Source organism: Podarcis raffonei, chromosome 5, assembly GCF_027172205.1.
Source record: "Podarcis raffonei isolate rPodRaf1 chromosome 5, rPodRaf1.pri, whole genome shotgun sequence".
In the NCBI taxonomy this organism is placed as follows: Eukaryota; Metazoa; Chordata; class Lepidosauria; order Squamata; family Lacertidae; genus Podarcis; species Podarcis raffonei.
In genome coordinates, this window is record NC_070606.1 from 37,094,461 (window position 1) to 37,114,596 (window position 20,136).

Consider the following 20,136-nt stretch of genomic DNA (forward strand, 5'->3'; position numbering starts at 1 on the left):
ATATATAATCTCTTAAAGCAGTGGGCAACCTGTGGTCATCTGGATATTGTTGGATTCTGGCTCCCATCAGCCCCAGCCAGCATGGCCAATGGTGGGAACCAGCAATGGTGGGAACCAGTGGGAACCAGCAGTGGAGAGCTAACACTTAACCATCTCTGACTTAAGGTGAAGATAGCTCTAGAAACTAGAAACAATGCAAATAGTGTGAGTTGTGCTTCGTCTATTCACACTTCTTGTCTGCTTCCACAGTCTTCCATATATCTTTATGTTTTGTAAGGAACTATGAAGATGAGAGGGGACGCGGGTGGCTCTGTGGGTAAAACCTCAGTGCCTAGGACTTGCCGATCGCATGGTCGGCGGTTCGATTCCCCACGGCGGGGTGAGCTCCCGTCGTTCGGTCCCAGCTCCTGCCCACCTAGCAGTTCAAAAGCACCCTTAAGTGCAAGTAGATAAATAGGTACCACTTTATAGCGGGAAGGTAAACATCGTTTCCGTGTGCTGCTCTGGTGCCGGTTCGCCAGAGCAGCTTTGTCACGCTGGCCACGTGACCCGGAAGTGTCTATGGACAGCGCTGGCTCCTGGCCTATAGAGTGAGATGAGCGCACAACCCTAGAGTCTGTCAAGACTGGCCCTTACGGGCAGGGGTACCTTTACCTTTATGAAGATGAGAATCCTGTGGAGGACTGGAATTTTCAGAGTTGTTTTTTAACAACGTAAAAAATAGATGCAGGCATTGTCTATATCGTATAGTTTGCAACATAATTAGTACTATGCATATGCTAACAAGGTCTAACTGGTTTGACATGTGATCTTGAGGGAAATGACTATTACTATATTTGTATGCATTTATAGCCTAGTTATCACCATATGGTTCCCAGGCAGGTTACAAACACGTAAAATATGGCCTGCTGTTTTCTTTCATGGGAGAATTTTCACCTTGTGTCATGGTCTTTATAAATGCATGACCTACTCATTCAGAACCTTCTACAGAAAGCCAGTTCCTATTTGTACTAGTGTAAATAATCCACTGTTCAGCTGTCTCCGGCGGTTCAAATCCCCACGGTGGGGTGAGCTCCCGTTGCTCGGTCCCTGCTCCTGCCAACCTAGCAGTTTGAAAGCACATCAAAGTGCAAGTAGAGAAATAGGTACTGCTCCAGCGGGAAGGTAAACAACATTTCCGTGCACTGCTCTGGTTCACCAGAAGCGGCTTAGTCATGCTGGCCACATGACCTGGAAGCTGTACGGCGGTTCCCTCAGCCAATAAAGCAAGATGAGCGCCGCAACCCCAGAATCGGTCACGACTGGACCTAATAGACAGGGGTCCCTTTACCTTTACCTTTACAAACCAATTATTAAAGGAAAGAAATAACAAGATAAGAGCCATTTTTCATAAATGGCTTAGATGGTACACCAGTGATAAAACTTATTGTGACTTTTAAACAAGAACATAGGAGGCACAAGAAATTCCTGACTTCACCCAGATAAAACTATCTCCAGGGCCGTCTAGTGACTAAACCATATAATGACCTTACCAACATACTGTTAAAAGTGGCTGCTTAAAGGTCTACTCTCCAGCAGATAGATTAAAATGTTATGAATTAAAAAATCTGTTTTTTGTTCTTTCAGAGTGAGGTGATTTGCTACAAAGGACACCCCAGTGAAGAGTATGAAGTGTTAACAGATGATGGTTATTATTTGACAATAAACAAAATACCCTCTGGAAGAAAAAATATTGCAGTTGATGGTTTCTCATAATTTCTTTTTAAAAATAAGTCCAAAACAAATCCCTAGCCTGTCAAGTTGGTATAATAACAGCCTTGACAGCTATGCCAGCTCAGAGTTATATACATGCTTGAAGCGACTGGTCCCAGAAGGTTATTGGTTGACACCTAGAGCCCCATTACAGCATTAAGAATAACAAATATGGGTTTAAACTGGATGGGTGAAGGGGCAGCACATCTGCTCCACTCCTCAACTGTCTTGTGTTGAGCAAGAAGGTCAGAAGAGGGCTTCTAAGTACATTCAGTTGAATGCTCTAAAAAGTCTTCCTGCACTTGAGAATTCAGACTTACCTGCATTACCAGTTAAAGTGAATGTGACCCCTGTGAGGAGAACCTGAGCTTACAGGGTTAAACAGCTCAGAGTGTGCATTCTGCCTATTGTGGGGTGGAGAGAGACCACCTGGTGTTTGCTTCCATAAACTCAGAGAATGTATGGACGATGAACAGGGCTACGTGGATTAGCCCCAGGGCTTTTTTCCAGCTAGAACTTTCCGGAACTCAGTTCTGGCACCATTCAGGTGGGAGACATTGCCATTCTAAGATAACAAGGGAGACGTTCATGGTAAGTTCCGGCCCCTCTTCTTTTAGAAAAATGGCACTGGTTAGCCCCAAAATTGTGGAGTTGATGGGGAATTCTCTATAAATCAATATTTTGCCATGATGGATTTAAGCTCATTAAATTTATTGATGCTACTTTTCATTACGCCAAATCTGCTTTCACACCAAAATCAGATGTGAAGTCAATTAGAAATGGGTCAAGATACAGTGGTACCTCAGTTTACGAACAGCCCTGTTAACAAACTATTCAGTTTATGAAATCCGCAAAACTGGAAGTAGTGTTCCAGTTTGCGAACTTTACCTCAGTCTACAAATGGAAGCCTAACGGTGGAAGGGCACTGGTGGGAGGCCTCATTAGGGAAAGCGTTCATCGGTTTAAGAACAGATTTGTTTTAAGAATGGACTTCAGGAACAGATTAAGTTCATAAACCAGGGAAACACTGTAGTCTGTCTCATGCAAGTACAGTGGAACCTTGGTTTAGAACAGCTTAGTTGACGAACAAATCAGCTCCCGAACAACGAAAACCCGGAAGTAAGTGTTCTGGTTTTTGAATGTTTTTTGGAAGCCGAATGTCCGATGTGGCTTCTCCTTGAGTGCAAGAAGCTCCTGCAGTCAACTGGAAGCCATGCCTTGGTTTTCAAATTGTTTCGGAGTTTAATGGACTTCCAGAATGGATTAAGTTCAAGAACCAAGGTTCCATTATACAGCTGAAGCTACACAGCCATCCCTGCCTCAAGCACTTTGCCCCCAAAGGGGATATTTGTAGATGGGCAGTAAGGTCCACTTTTGGGGCTCAGGTTTGTTCTATCTTATTCAATTTGGCCCCTGGCATGTGCTCAAACAATAACAAATCTATAGCAGTATAAAAGAATCCTTTATGGCTCAGGATTTTTTTCTGAGGCAATATGGATCCTGATATGTGCCCAGCCAGGATTGGGATGAGCTATGTTCCCTCTCACTTGTGAGCTTCCATCTGCCTCACTCTTGCTCCTATATTACCTGTCCTCTTGCCCTGTAGCATCTGCTCTTGTGGCAATGTTGGGGGCACCTCTGTCTCATGTGTCATAGGAATGCCTGGAAAGGGCTCAGGAATATGAGCAAACAGGAAGTTCATGTAAGGAACAAAGAATGGCTGTCACAGTCTCTGAGTCATGTGACACAGATGGTTTTAGTCATAAAATTCAAGGAAGAGACCTAAGGAATGAGAAAGGGGGCAGAGGAGAAAGGGGTTACTGTAGTCAAAAGTAAATGATTGTGCTCACGTGCACACAAAAGCAGAGTTGTCACACAATTTGGTAATGGATGAAATATGGAAACCAAAAAAAAGAAGAAGAAGGCAAGATCCATCAAAATATTCAGACTTTGAGCCTTATCAACAAGTTACATTGGGACTCTTGTCTATGAATGAAAATGGGCAGCGGTTTATTTATTTATTTAGCAAGTGGCTCCTAGGTGGTTTGCAATTGTAAAATCAATGCATAATTAAAACAAACAGTCCACTGGGACATTGAGGCACCCTTAATTATAATGCACAGTAATAAATATATAATTAAAAGCACACAAACAAAAACAATAACACACCAGGAGTTCAGCACAGGAGAATGCTTGCCTAAACAGGTGTGTTTTCAGAAGCCAGCAGAAAGCCAACACAGATTGGACGTCTTGTATTTTAGCAGGGAGGGCATTCCACAACACTGGCACCAGCAGTGAAAAAGTCCATCTCTGTGTTAGCACATCATCTATGAGGAGGTGAGGATTTGGAAGGAGAGATGAGAAGTTTGCTCTCTGTTGTGCTGAGTTTTAAATGGTGACCATCCAAGCAGGAATGTTCCTGCAGGCAGCGGGAGTCGCAAGACTGGATGGAGATAAAGATCTCCAGGGTAGAAAAGTAAAGCTGGGTGTCACCAGGATACGGCTGGTGATGAAATGAAAACCAATGGATTTGATGAATGAACTATGTAGAAATAGAAGAGGCTTGGGTCCCTGAGGGGCTCCATCCAAAAGTGATTGCATTGCTCACAAATAAGGGAGATTAAACTGAATCTAGGATGAGATTCTTTTGAATGGCACTCATACACAGACACCCTTGCTCACATGGATCTTGTCAATCTACTGAAACATCTTGTTCAGAAACCAGTTAGAACAGTTTTTGCAAGAGTTTATAAATGAAGAAAAGCCTCCCGTGATATGTAATGACAGTTAAGAGGTGAGAAGGCGAACACAGAGAGTGGTATATGTTTTACTGTGTGTACGTAGGAGGAGTCAGAAGGAGAACACAGTATGGAAAGTACGGCACTGGATATACCGGTAATTGTAGAATGTCGCAGGGTGTGTATTTACAATGGAGAAAAAATGGCCTTGTTGCCTCTGCAGTGGTGGAGTAACCAAAATATTTGAGTATAACATCTTTCCTGGTCAGCGCTACACCTACAGACCTGGGCATTCGCGGATATGACAGCGGTGCTGCCAGAAAGTCATTCGTACAGGTAGGATGTAATTGATTTAATTGATGCTGTCTCTATGAATGTACCATACACCTATTATATTAAATAGGAGCCTAGGAGGAAGCACAGGTATCTTATGTCATATGCCTACATGCAGGAATGCAAAAGGAACTGTGCACTAAAATGTAGGGTGGCTTTAAAATGAATGGCATAGGCATGAAAATAAAAGGTTTATTAAGTACATCACTTTAGTCATGGGTCGCCTATTCAGGATTCATTTCCATAACCTTGATTCCACTCTTTCTGCATATTTGTGCATCATATCCCTTGTTAGTAATTTAGGGGAGAATAGATTCTCAGGGCAAAAAATGCCCCAATTTCCAAAACAGAGCTGTGCATTTGTTCTGCTGTGATTGTGAGTGGTCAGGTCAAGTGCACTGCTACAGATCATCAGTCACGTGCATTTATTTCCTTTACACCGGTCACCAGTTTTAATTAGGTGTTCCCGATGGAACTAACCAAGAATGTTGTGCCATTCAAGTCATATAACTAAAGAAGCCGCCCACAGTATTACTGCTATGCTGCAGATACTTTGATATCAAGAAGAAAGAAAACCGATTAGAAGGAACTGGCAATTGTAAAAACAAATGTCTTGTGAAACATGGAAAAGGAATTTCTCTGGTAATAGATAATGCTGGCAATGTTGGAGGAGGCATCATTTGGAAATTCTGTTCCTGCCTAAACACAGCAAGAGGACTCTGAGTGGTAATATTTTCATTTACTCTGGGCTTTTTTGTATATATTTGTCTGCATTTTGAGGGGCATGGGGTATTAATAAGCAAAAAATAAGGGGGAAGGCAAGGTACAGTGTAGCCTGGAATTTTTAAAACAGAATTTTAAAAACAGAACAGAATGAAGATTTGTAGAGAAAGATTTTTTTTCATCTGCCCCTGTGAGTATAACATGCTGTGACTCAAGCAGGTGTTTTTGGCATGCAGCCTCAGTTCCCTGATATTCTCATCTCCTAGAAGGAAAGCAAGCCCTGGCATGGTTGAAAACTCTTCTTTTCTTCCCCAGTTAGTTTACTTGGTTTATGCAGCTTGGACTTCATGCATTTAACACAATTTTATGTTTTCTATTAGGTTTGATAGTTTATTTTTGTATGCTACTCATGTATTGAATTTGGATTTCAGACATTCTGGAATATTTGATTAAAATGTATATACTTTGTCTGCATTGCTTATGAAGTAATTGATGTAGGATACCCCACTTTTCCCCTCCTCCTCTTCCACCCCACTTTTTTCTTTTTAAAAAAATTCATATATAGAAAGAAGATGTGGTGGTTTCTTGCCATCGCTTGTCTAATACAAGCAACTGGGAGCGCAGAAGAACTGAGTGGGAGCAGAGGTTCAAATCCTGAAGTTCACATGAATGTTGTAAGCTATGTACTCCTTTATAAATCTTATGGCAGTGGCAGGCCTGAGATGGGCCTAGAATTCAAATCTGAGGGAGCTGAAGAGCAGCTCTTGTTCCTTCTGTCTTCCTTCCTCCAGTCTAGAACAGGGGTAGCCAACAAGGTGCCCTCAAGCTGCTGTTGTGCTTCTCCAGTTCCCATGAGCCCCAGACTGCATGACCATTTATCAGGGCCTAATGGGAGTTCTAGCCCAAGGGACGCGGGTGGCGCTGTGGGTTAAACCACAAAGCCTAGGACTTGCCGATCAGAAGGTCGGCAGTTCAAATCCCCGTGACGGGGTGAGCTCCTGTTGCTCGGTCCCAGCTCCTGCCCACCTAGCAGTTCAAAAGCACATCAAAGTGCAAGTAGATAAATAGGTACCGTTCCGGCGGGAAGGTAAACAGTGTTTCCGTGCGCTGCTCTGGTTTCGCCAGAAGCGGCTTAGTCATGCTGACCACATGACCCAGAAGCTGTGCGCCGGCTCCCTCGGCCAATAAAGCGAGATGAGCACCGCAACCCCTGAGTCGGCCATGACTGGACCTAATGGTCAGGGGTCCCTTTACTTTACCTAATGGGAGTTCTAGCCCAATAACATCTGCAGGGGTGCCGTGTTGGCAATCCCAGGTCTGGAACATCAAAAGCATAACTATTTGTTAATGGGGTGGGGATATGCAATTGGGAGTGATGACAAACAAGCCATGGGGAAATGCAAAACTTATTTCTGGTGATGCAGAGGAGTATGTAGAACAGCAAGGAAAGACGAACAACAGCACTTTCTGTTTCCCTCTTAGCAGTGCTTTTTTTCTTTACAAATGTTTAGTGGTACTCTCATTTTCCTACTCATATTGAAATACTGCCCCTCAATGTGGCAAAACTTAGATTCACAGAAAGTTTAGATGTATGTGTCCCCCCACATCCCCCCCAGAAAAAAGCACTGCCTCTTAGTGTAGTGAACCCAATACAGTGGTACCTCGGGTTACATACGCTTCAGGTTACATACGCTTCAGGTTACAGACTCAGCTAACCCAGAAATAGTACCTGGGGTTAAGAACTTTGCTTCAGGATGAGAACAGAAATTGTGCTCTGGCGGTGCGGTGGCAGCAGGAGGCCCCATTAGCTAAAGTGGTGCTTCCAGTTAACAACAGTTTCAGGTTAAGAACGGACCTCCAGAACAAATTAAGTACGTAATCAGAGGTACTCAGATTCTCAGCCAGATTGTTAATCCCACAATCCACCACATAGATTATGTAAAGACTTCTTGGCAGAGCTGGCCAGAGCGGGGAGGAGGAATGGGATGAGAATGGGGAGTTTGATCCTGGGGAGGGACTCAGTGGCCTGTGAGGTGCTGTGCTGGATGCTGGTTGGCGGGAGAAATCCCCACCTCAGTACTATTGGATGTCCCAAGCACCAAGGGAGGGCTGCCTGATTTGACCCAGGTGTCTCCTTCTGCCAGCAAAACACTCCCCATCTCTGGGGATGTGCCTGAGTCTGAATCAGACAGTGAGCCTCCTTCTCTAAGGATGGGACACCAGCACAAACACCTCCCTCATTCCCTTAGAATGGCAATGGAGCCCACCTGAGAGGTGCCGGAACTGAGTTCTGGTGAGTTCCAGCTGAAAGAAAGCCCTGCTTACACCTACTCCATGCTCCTTGGAGCTCAGCATTAATGGACTCATTGTACAATGGACTCATTGTAACATAATCTATGTGGTGAATTGTGGGATGAAATGTTTGGTAACAATCTGGCTGAGAATCTGAGTATGGTGTCCAAGAGTGAGAGCCAGGACTTGTGTTCCATAATACTGAAAGCAGTTCAGGAACATTTCTCAATTCTGAGTGTAGGTTGAGTGAGTATGAAGGAGGCAGGCACAGACAACATCACAACCTTCTCCAGTCAGACTTCCTCCCTGCTTTTAGATGTTTTATCATTTGTCTTAGTACTTTAAAACAGTAAACTGTTTTGGGTGCCTTTGCAGAAAGACAGTATACAAATGCAATGAAATTAGATGGTGGTGGTGATGTGTTGGTACAGCTTCATTTCATACTGAACAGGAGCTTATTGCAAACTAATTTTAAAGCAAAGAGTGAAAGGGTCTTGTGTGACAGAGTCTACACTTGTTGAAAGTGTCTACACAGCTCAACTGCTTTGTACTCAGGTTGTAAACTTGTTGAACATTACATGTGAATAACACTATGATTGTGCTGCTCAACTATTGGTGTATGCAAATATATGGAATGTACACTTGTGGTGATATCTGTTTATGGTGTCTTTTAAACAAATACAGAGCAGACACAGGAAGGGCCTCACTTCACATAGAAACAACTGCTTCCATTGCCATATAGTGACTGACCTATATACTGACACTATCAATGTACAGTTGTTAGCTCCTCTGTGACAGATTAAAACATTCTGAATTCAAACATCTCAGGAGTTTATTTCTTCTTCTTTTAGAGCGAGGTGATTCGCTACAAAGGATACCCGAGTGAAGAGTATGAAGTCTTAACAGATGATGGCTATTATTTGACAGTAAACCGAATTCCCTTTGGAAGAGAAAATCTTACCCCTGGAGGTATCTGAAAATAATTTTTTCCTTATTTATTGTTCAAAACAAATTGTTGGCCTATCACAGTTGTATATTAAAAGCCTTAATACAGTGCAGAATTATGTAATTACTAGAGATTTACATAAAGATATCAGACCCTCAGTCAAGACCCAAAGTGACTCGGCCCAGAAGGTTGTTGCATGACCCTCTGGAGCCCCATTGAAGTGTTCAGAAGAGCACATACAGCCTTAAACTGGATGGGTGAAGGGACAGGTACAACAGCTTCATTCCTCAACTGTCTTGTATTGAGCAGGAAGGTCAGAAAGAAACACCCTAAAAAGTCTCTCCTCAAATGAGAGCCCGGCCTTATCAGGATCACATGGAGATGTCCTCATGGAAGCACATGGAAATGTCTTGAGAAAGCATCCTTATAAATTCCCTTCTGACCTCCCAGGAAGGTCAATGATGGGATGGACAAGTCCACTTCATATCAGGGCCTTGGGAGCATGGTTTGGCATGTGCCTGCCTATTCCCCTTCCCCAGTTTCAGTGCCCACAGATTTTTCTGAATTCTTGAATAGGGCTTTGTTGACAAGCCTCCTCTACAGTCAAAGTTCAGATCCATGCCACAGAATGAGACTAGAGCAGGGGTCACCAACCTAAGGCCCATGGGCTGGAAGGGGCCCGCGGAGATCGTTTGACCGGCCCACGTGCCACCTGCTCACATGCTGCGCTAAACCAGTGCAGCGCAGCACGGGGACTCGCTTCCGTGGTGCTGGAAATCGCATCTGCGCATGCGCAGATACCGGAAATCACAGGCGCATGTGCTCACGTGAGAGAGAGATCCAGCCCACGAAGGGATCTCTATGGGACCGATCCAACCCAGGCAAGATAAACCTTGCCGACCCCGGGACTAGAGCCTAACAAACATACTGAGATAATGTACTGTAATATAAACTATAATCTAATAATACAAGGGATATTTGTCAAAAACATATTTGTTATCATGGCACAGAGATTCTCACCTGCTTTGTTATAATGATTTGTTTTTTAAACCAGGTCCCAGGCCTGTTGTGTTGCTGCAGCATGGGATATTTGCAGAAGCTAGCTTCTGGGTCGAAAATCTGGCAAACAACAGTTTTGGATTTATATTAGCGGATGCTGGCTATGATGTTTGGCTGGGGAACAACAGAGGATCAAGTTGGTCTCGGAGACACCAGAATTTGTCAACTGACCAAGATGAATTTTGGGATTTCAGGTATTTTGAACTGTGAAATAAACAGCAATAAACAATATTATTTCACACATTAACTCTGCTGATCTTCAGCATTTTAGTGCAAATTTCTCCAGATCAGCACATTTTTGTATGCAGTTTTGACTAATGTACACATTTTTGCAAGTAGTATCTCCCAATATGGTACATTTTAAATGTTATTTTCACTAATAATATACATTTTATGCACAATTTTACCAAATATACACATTTTTGTAAACACTGAGTGGTTGCCGAACTTAATCACTCAAAAATTTTAAGGATGGCTGAGTTTTGGTTCTCATATCAACAAATTTGATAAATTCAGCTTTAAATGTAGACTGAATTGAATTTCTCCCTATCCCTATTCATATCCCTTTATGTCAATAGATTTGCACTGAGCAAGACTATGGCTACAATCTATAGGCTTCTATGCATGTAGCTATCCTAAGAAATGAACTATAGAAACATAACCCTTTGAAATAGGTACTACAAAATTTTGGATCCCTGCACAATTCCAGAATGTGTGAGAAAAAGCAGAAGTCTACACGCACGGGTTTTTTGCATCCTATAGCCCTATGTGTGATTTTCTATGTCTGATGCTTGTTAGAAGTAAAACATGGATCCTAAGACCCTCAAAATAAATTCTGAACAAAATTAGTGAAGCAGCAAAGAGTTTATTGAGTACAATACATTCTTGCAAGAGTGGCTGTCCAAAGTAGGCACACCCCAAATTGGCAAGGCACAAGTTTATATTCTTTATACCTGAAGCACAGGTTTCCCTTGTTTCCTCATTGGCTGGATACATGCAAGGGCCTATCATGACCACCTAGTTAACATACTAAAATCCCCACCTTTGTTGACATCTCCCATTACTCTAGTTCCAACGACCACTACTCCTGTTTACCTTTCTCCTTATTTGGTCCATGTTTCTTATGTTTTTACACATTGACTCAAGCAATAAAGCCACATCCCAACCACTAGTGGGTGTAACTGAGTACAGATAAATCGCATAACGGCTGCAAACAGTCCTATCTATAAGCCTCCTAACCACAAGATATGTGTAAGCAAGTTTCTGCTGTCTGCGGTCATCTAGCTGTTATAGCCTTGTGGCCTTTTGAAAAGGCAACATTTTTATTCCTCACAGTGCCCCTTCCCCTGATTCATATGTGGGGGGACCATTGTGGCTGGGTGAACCTATTACTCCTAGTTAGGGATGGAAGGATCTGTCGGTTTTGGTTCTCACAGTCTGTCATTTCCCCCCAAACTTAAATCTGGTTCTCCACATATCTGCATCAATTTGAAAAATTTTTGTTTGACAAGTCTTCATGGAAATTCCTCCATACTTTAGTACAAATTTCTCTTGATATATTTTGGTGTGCACATTTTATCATGTCATTTTCACAAATTTTTATTGCAGTTTGCATAATATATGTATTTTTGTAAACTCTTGATTGGTTGGAGGATGGCATCACAACATATGAATTAATATGAATTTCGAAGGACGACTGTGTTTCAGTTGTCATTTCGTTTTAGAAAGTGCGAATTTGAAAAATTTAGGTTTCAATGCAAACTGAATCAAATCCCCCCCCTTCCCTCGTCATACACTGAATGGTTACACTGAGCAGGACGGTAACTAAAAGCTATAGATCTCTATGCATGTTGGATTTCCACATATGTACTGTGACCTGCACAATTCCAGAATGTGTGGAAAGAAGTAGAAGTCCACACACTGAGCATCTTCACATCCTACAGCCTGCTTTTATGTGTGATGGTTCTTCATGAGATTCATGTATGAAATGAAAAAGTGTGTGTGTGTGTGTGTGTGTGAGAGAGAGAGAGAGAGAGAGAGAGAGAGAGATGTTTAGTGATGTTCTGTTGCTGGAAGCCATCGCTGCAAAATTAAAGTGGAGAATAGAGATGGTGGCTCCATCACCTGTTTCTGCACCCACATTTCAAGCAAAAGCTTCCAGAAGGCAACTCTGGGTGAACATCTAGGAGTTCAGATGAAAAGGTTTCACTAATTTTGCCATAACATTTAAATATTTCCTTCAGTTTCCATGAAATGGCTCTGTATGACCTTCCAGCAATGATCAACTTCATTCTGAAGAAAACTGGGCAGAAGCAACTGTATTACGTAGGCTACTCTCAAGGCACAACCATTGGTATGCTAAAGTGGGCTAACCCATGTTTTTTTACTCTCTTGTTCTCTCTCTCTCTCTTTCTAAGAGAAAAAAAGGGTTTATGTTCTGCTATTCTGGATCCTAGAGCCAGCTGTAAAGATTCCAGTTTGACTTTATACTGCTCATCCCTTTGTGTTGGGAGTCAGCCTTGCCCCAACACTGGTGCTGAATTGTGAACCAGTCAGTATCTATGGGCTTGCATTCCCTTTGTGACTATGCTATGTCCCTATGAGGGCACACAGGTTTTCAGGGAAAAAATGAGAAGATAGGTGTAAGGGTAGAGAAAGTGGTAAGGTGTCCTGTTGACCAGCCCATGGGCCAGAAATTGCCAGCCCTTGGGCCAGATGCACCCCATGACAACTTTCAACTGGTCCTCTGCCCACCTCCAATCAGCAGCTGCTCATTGGGGAGAAAAAGAGGCTTTGGCGTTACAGAATAAAACCATACCATGTGCCCCATGATCTATCATAAGAGTTCAGCCTTGCTTTACACACAGCTGTGATCCAGGGTTTCCCCTGTTTAGATTCATTTTAGACCTCTGGTAAATTGGCAAATGAATTTCGTACTATGAGCAGTCCTAAATGCTCACTGTGTTTTTCTCCTTAGGCTTCATAGCATTTTCAGCCATACCAGAGCTGTCTCAAAAAATCAAACTATTTACCGCCTTGGCTCCTGTGATTTCTCTTAAGCATGTGACAAGCCCTGCTTCCAAAGTTTCCGTCCTACTTCCTGACTACTCATCCAAGGTACACATTAATCTCTATTTTATTATCAAAGAATACTAGGCCAGCAGGAATTTAAGAGTAACCTTTCCCTTAATTTCATAAGTAAGATAGACAATTGTACCTGTCACCCTCACAGAGATTACTCTATGCTATAAAAGAAAAAGTCTATAAACTGTATGATTCTATATTACAGGTTCACATTTTACATAACTGTAGTGTTGCTCTGAGAGCATACTGGATGAAGGGCTGTTTAGAAATATAAGAAATACAACCTAAATTTGTTTCAGTTGCTATGCATAGTGAAATTTTGGTGTTTTTTTTAAAAAAAAAGTTTTGAAGAACCAACACAGGCTTTACATTTCAGTGAGCTGTGGATTGCTCTTACAGTGCTGATCAACATAAAGAGAATAAACCAAGAAAAAAGCCCTAAGGATTAAATATTTCAATCTAGGGGAGAAATGCATGTGTACTTTGTGTTTTTGGTCCACATCCAACTAGGAATAGGTTGTTTTGTTTCTTTTAAAAAAAATCAGTTTGCATTGTAGGAGAACCTACCTCATTTGCACAATACACACAAAAAAAGAAGCTCAGCTGCCATTCAAAAGTGACTCATCTCTAAAATTTGGTTCTCCAGGCAGGTTATGAATTCAAAAAATGCATATACTAGGGTAAAATGTGTATATCAATCCACATGTTAGCAAAAATAGCAGACAAAAATGGTTATATTAGGGGAAATTTATTTGCAAAAAATGTGTGTGCTAGGCAAAAGTGTACCAAAAATGTATATATTAGAAAAAATTCACACTGAAGAAATTTCAAGTGGACTTTTGCTTTAAAAAAATGCAAACCGATTTAGAAATGTGGAGAATTGAACTTAAGAGTGGAATATGAAAAACTGAGAGAAATAGAATCAACAGATTCACTAATTCGCACTCCAACCTTCCTGCACTGAGGACTCAGCTATCCAGCTGCAAATATATCATTTTAAGTGCATTATACAGCTGTGACACTAAGTGGTGATGTTGAGCTTATGGCAGATTCAATATATTTCTAAAGCATTTTCAGAGACACATTTATATGTGTCGAGATTCCACCTGAGTTGGAAGATCTGAAGGGGTCTTATGAATAGATTTGGTGGAACATGGTTACAAGCCTCCCTCTAATTGGAACCGGGTGTTATCATTGTTTCTGATTGAGAAGAGGCTTGTAAGTATGACCAGTTGGATGCCCTTCTAAATCCCTTTCGGACCTTTCCATGCGAAGGTGAACCAGGTACACCTGGCACCTGCATTGAGGGTATGATCAGCATATGGGTCTCTGTTCCCACTCTCCAACTAAAACCTTTAAGACAGGCTTCCTCAAACTCGGCCCTCCAAATGTTTTGAGACTACAATTCCCATCATCCCTGACCACTGGTAGTGCTAGCTAGGGATCATGGGAGTTGTAGGCCAAAAACATCTGGAGGGCCAAGGTTGAGGAAGCCTGCTTTAAGAAGCTGCAACCAGCCACAAAAGAATTCTAGAGGAACATAGCTAATCCTGCAAATATTTTTTTAAGGTTAAATTGTAACACCTTTTGTATCTTCCCAGAGCATCTTTGTCAGAGGAGAATTTGTACTGTTTCGCAAACCCGTGACAGACTTTTTCAGGAAATTGTGCAGCGTTACATTGATGGAGCAATTCTGTGCTCAACTCATATTCTCAACAGGCGGATTTAATGCAACAAATCTAAATATGGTATGTAGATGTGTAAAGAAAACATAGTAGTTTGATACTATGATTGGTTTGCTACATGCTCTGAATCTTCACAAAACTTCGTTTTTGCAGCAAAAGCTGGGCACCCAAAGGGTGCAAAAAGCCCTGCAAAAAAATGAAGACTCAGAATAAGATGGGAATCTTGTACAAACTTTAAATAAGTCTCATTAAACAGAATATGGCTTACTTGTGAGTAGATAGGCCTATGGTTGCACTATAACAGCACAATCCTATATATGTCTAGTCAGAAACAATTCTCATAGAGTTTAATGGGACTTACTCCAGGGAAAATGGGTTTAGGTGCCAGAAAGTGAGTCTCCATCTGCACTATACAGCAACTTACCACTTTAAACAGTCATGGCTTCCCTCAGAGTGGTTAACAATCAGTGTGGGGGAAATAATAAGAGTCTGTGAGGGGAATTATAGGAGTCACCAAACAACTTTCAGCAACCCTATCAAACTACAGCCCCCAGGATTCTTTGGGGGAAGCCATGCCTCTTTTAAGTGATGTGATACTGCTTTAAAGTTAGGGTGCAGCTGGCATCGGAGACATGTCTCCTGAAGAAAAATGACCATTAGAATTTTGGTTCTGTCCAGCCTATGACCTTAAAGACAGAATGTATGCACTGCCTAATGCCTGCCGAGCAATAAGCAGGATTCATCTCAAAGGGTGAATCAACTTTAATGCACCTTGTTGCCTTAACAATTGTTGCTACTAAAAAGCTGGAATTTAGCAACATAAGAAAAGCCCTGGGTTTCTCATATTTGGGTCCCCTCCTGTTGCTGGACTACAACTGCCATTATCCCTAGATAGCAGGACCAGTGGCCAGGGATGATGGGAGTTGTAGTCCGACCACAGCTGGGGACCCATGTTCAAGAAACATTGGAAATCAAAGTCCCATGGAGCCCAGCATCCTGTTTTCATAGTGGCCAATCAGATTCTTATAGGAAATACACAAGCGGAGCCTGAGCACAAACTCAGTTAACCCATTCCTGTCTCCCAGCAACTGCTATTCAGAAATATATTGTCTCTGATACTGGAGGTACTGCAGAGCCTTCATGACTAATAGCCACTGATGGAGCTATCATCTATGAATTTGTCTCAACCCACTTCAAAGCCATTATCACATCTTGCAAAAGTGAATTCCCCAGCTGAGCTATATACCCTGTGTGACAAAATTATTTGCTTGAACTTTCCCGAATCTGCCAGCTTTGGTGGCCTCAGGTTCATTTGATGCAAAGGGGAGAAATCTCTCTCTCTCTCTCTCTCTCACACACACACACACACACACACACACATACAAATGCACTCTTTTCATCCCATTTACAATTGTATAGTATTTTCCTCATCCCTTTTCTAAACAAAATAGCCTTTACTTGTAAGGGAGTTTCTGGGTTTTTTTGTTTTTTGTTTTAATTTCACTGATTTTTCAGATTGTTGTATATTTTCCAAACTTTTCCTGCAGAGTCGAATGGATGTGTATGCAACTCGCTTTATGGATGGAACATCAGCTAAATCTATTGTACACTGGAAACAGGTAGAGTGTTGTATACCTTTTAGCAGCTGTGGTGGTCAAGAGAGTTCCATGCTTATATGCTCACTCAAAAATTACAAACTTTCTGAGCCTACAGCAAAGAATCCTGCAACTATTAGTGTACTTAACTTTCCCTGGGAAGCCACTACAATAATTAAGCCAATTTAAGATTCAGGTAGGTAGCCGTATTGGTCTGACACAGTCAAAATAAATAAAAAACCTGTCCAGTAGCACCTTAGAGACCAACTAAGTTTGTTCTGGGTATAAGCTTTCGGGGGCATGCACACTTCTTCAGATACTTCTGTTTCAGTGTATCTGAAGAAGTATGCATGCACACGGAAGCTTATACCCAGAACAAACTTAGTTGGTCTCTAAGGTGTTTCTGGACAATTTTTTAAGCCAATTTAAGTTGGTGCTATTGTTCTAATATGAGCTTTCTTAACTGACACAGTTAAAAGCTAGTTTTGTTTATTTAGGCAGTGTAGGGAGCTCTTTTTGTCTTATGAAAAAATGGGCACATGAACACCAAGCATTCTGCAAATCCCTTCATTTCAGAAAGGGATTCCTCACATACAATATATTTTACCCCAAGGGATATTTACTGCCATAGAGATAAATTCCAAAAGGAACAGGCAATGTTCATAATTAGTCAAACAAGGATTTTACAGAAAAGAATAGGTTGGATCAAAACCAGTACTTTTATTATTTGTAATATGTATCACATAATATCTAATGCTAATATCCAATGCTATGGCTTTCCTATTATTTTGATAGATAAGAGATTCAGGATTATTCAGATACTTTGACTACGGGAATGAGAATCAGGCAAGATATAACCAGGTAAGAGCAAACAATTTTTGTTCAGTAAATATGGTGAAAATAGAAATCTGCATCAAGGACATGCATTTACAATGGTTCTGACTATCAGCACAACCCAGATGATATTAACTGCTTGGAGTTCTCATCAGTGTCAATATAAGAGTTAAGAATTCACCTAATTTTCTGATGTTCTTAACATGGATTTGCAAAAGTGATTTGGTGACACAAGCTCATATATATATATATTGACATATATCTATATCTATATCTATATCTATATCTATATCTATATCTATATCTATCTATCTATCTATCTATCTATCTATCTATCTATCTATATATATCGATCGACATATTTCCAAATCAGGACAAAGTTGGGTTTTGTTTTGTTTTTTGTCAAAGTTGTTGAGTTTTTTTGGGGGGTGGGGGGAATTGGATTTTTAAAACATGTTTTTCTTTAAAAAAATGCCCTAGTTGGCATACATCTAGGTTTTCCAGACATTTTGCCAATTCGGTGAAAATTTGCCCAGACCCCATTTTGACAGTCCAATTCCGGGATGTATGGTAGCCCTATATACCTCCCACCATTCATCCATGCAGTTCAAGCTGGAATGGGTCATTGTCCCCTCATTTTATCCACATAACAACCCTGTGAGGTAGTCTAGAATGATTATGATTGATCCAGGGTCAGTCAATGAACTTCATGGTTAAGGGGGAATGTAAACATGGATCTCCAAGTACTAATTAACAATCTAACCAGTATACCACACTAGTTCACAGTTAATGTCAATGTGATCTCATCAAGTGTTTGCCTCCACATGTTCAGAGAATGTGTGGTGGGTGGGTGGAGCATGGCTATGTAAATTAGATCCAACCTCAGACCACACATTTGACAAAGTCTGGAGGAGGAGCCTAGATGTGTCCAGTTTGTCTCCAGGGATTTCTCGTACCCCTGCCAGGGATTTAATATGGGACCTTCTGCATTCAAAGCAGGTTCTTTTCCACCTCCTTAAATGTGGTGTGAATCTCCTGACTCCCAATCTCCTTTTCCTCAGACCAAGCAGCAAATAGTTGGAGGGTCCTCAAAGCCATTCCCACCACCCAAACCACTCCCCACTTTCCTTGCAGGAACAATGGCATTGGCAGCAAAGAAATGTGGGGAGAACTCCCATCTTCTTCCCACATCATCATGTTATCTGTGTGATGAATTACAGAGAGTGTAGCTCTTTCAGGGAAGCTTTCAATTGTCAGTCAGGTTGCCTTGGGTTCTCCCTGCCCCCTGCTCCATTGTTTGTTTGTTTTGTAAATGTGTAGGCCACTTCATGGGCTGAGGCCATCAAAGTAGTGTACAACAAGCTAAAAAGAAATAAGATAGAATACAAAAAAATACAAACTCCAGAAAGCAATAAATCAGTGCCTACAGTTCCTGGGCTTGTAGTGCAAAACTTTGAAAAACCAGGAGCAAATCTGTGGAGAACCGCAGAGGATCCACCCAACCATATTTAAAACATGTTAGCAGACTATAAGTGTTCTAGGTAGAAAGAAGGAAAAATCACCCATCTATACAAGCCTGTGGACTGTCCACAGTTGGTCTGAATTGTGTAAAGATGCTGTCACTAACATTTTTTTTAAAAAATAATGATTCATTGTCATTTACTTTCCAGAGCTTTCCCCCTTTGTATAAAATAGAGGACATGACTGTGCCAACTGCAGTGTGGACTGGCGGGAATGATCTGATTGCAAACCCCAGAGATGTAGCCGTCTTACTTCCTCGTATCACTAACCTAGTTTACCACAAAAATATGACATACTGGAACCACTGGGATTTCATCTGGGGCCTCAGTGCCCCCGAGCTCATGTACTACAAAATCATTAAGTTGATGAGATGCTTTAGCTGAGATGGGATGCCTTAGCTGAGTCATGGTTGCTTTAGCTAAGATTCCTGCATTCCAGCTCTACAATTCTATGATTCCATGAGAATGTCTCTGTAAAGCAATACATTCCTATGATAAATTTCATTTCTTTCCTTTTACACCAGTCACAACAAACACTATACTTGCATTGACAGCCATGTAGGCCACTGAAATCCACAGTATTTAAAAGTCCATTGACATACGTTTAAAGCACTCTTATACCACTTTAACAGTCATGGCTTCCTGGGAACTCACAGAGCTACAATTTCAGAGTGGTTTAACAATTGTCCCTCTACTTATAGCTCTCTGAAGGGAATAGTGGTCTTCTAACAGCTCTCTGCATCCTTAATAAACTACAGTTCCCAGAATTATTTGGAGTAATTCATGACTTAGTGTTTTAGGAGTGCTTTTTATTTTATTTTAAGTGTATCAGTTTCCTCACCACTGGTTTGTGTATCCTTAACCACATGATTAAGAATATAAGAATTGCCTTGCTGCATCAAACCCCAGGAAAAAGGCCAGGATACAAATGTGATAAAAGAATTACCACCTCACCACACAACTGATTCCCTGCATACTACACTTCCAGAGTGTTTAAAATGTATGGTGCTGAATGAATGTGGCTGCCAGGGTGGGCAGTTAAGGCCTGGGCTATCTGAGTGGGATGCACTAGGCGGGGCAATTCAGTTTTGATTCCCTGAGAGTAAACTAAATAGAAGATATTGAGTGGGTGTTTCTGGTAAGGAACAGTGACAGCCATTCTAGGTGAGTAAAGTCTCCCTGAGACTCGGTTTAGAAAAGAGCGTAAAATTATCTGCAAAAAGGTTATGTCTTAAACTTTAGTTTTGTGTCTCACAGTTGAAATCATCATGCTTTAAACCTTCAGAGAATGTAATTAAATAAACATTGAATTTTGTTCCAGAAGTGACTCCTTATACTTTGAACTTCAGGGTAGGGAATGAGTAGGCACTGGGCAGCCTTCACAGAAATACAAACCTTGTTGCTGTCTTGACCATCACTACTACAAATAGTTGATTCTAGAGCTCTCCTAGGGATAACAAGGGGAGTTTTATCTATTAGCACATCTACAAAATTGGTCACATTACCCACAGCATCCAGGAACAGAGGGGCAGTGAAGAAAAAACTGCGACTTTCTATCTTTCTATTTTTATAACA

General features: G+C 41.5%; 1 protein-coding gene across 1 annotated transcript; it reads left to right on the plus strand.

The window, feature by feature from the left end:
• The first annotated feature begins 6,109 nt into the window (after window positions 1-6,109).
• On the plus strand, window positions 6,110-19,840 carry LOC128413417 (lipase member M-like). The gene is made up of 9 exons (XM_053387445.1): window positions 6,110-6,220; window positions 8,690-8,807; window positions 9,839-10,037; window positions 12,087-12,196; window positions 12,821-12,960; window positions 14,529-14,675; window positions 16,160-16,231; window positions 17,003-17,068; window positions 18,712-19,840. The coding sequence occupies exons 1-9, from the start codon at window positions 6,119-6,121 to the stop codon at window positions 18,943-18,945; spliced, it is 1,188 nt and encodes a 395-aa protein (XP_053243420.1). The 5' UTR covers window positions 6,110-6,118; the 3' UTR covers window positions 18,946-19,840.
• Window positions 19,841-20,136: the final 296 nt, after the last annotated feature.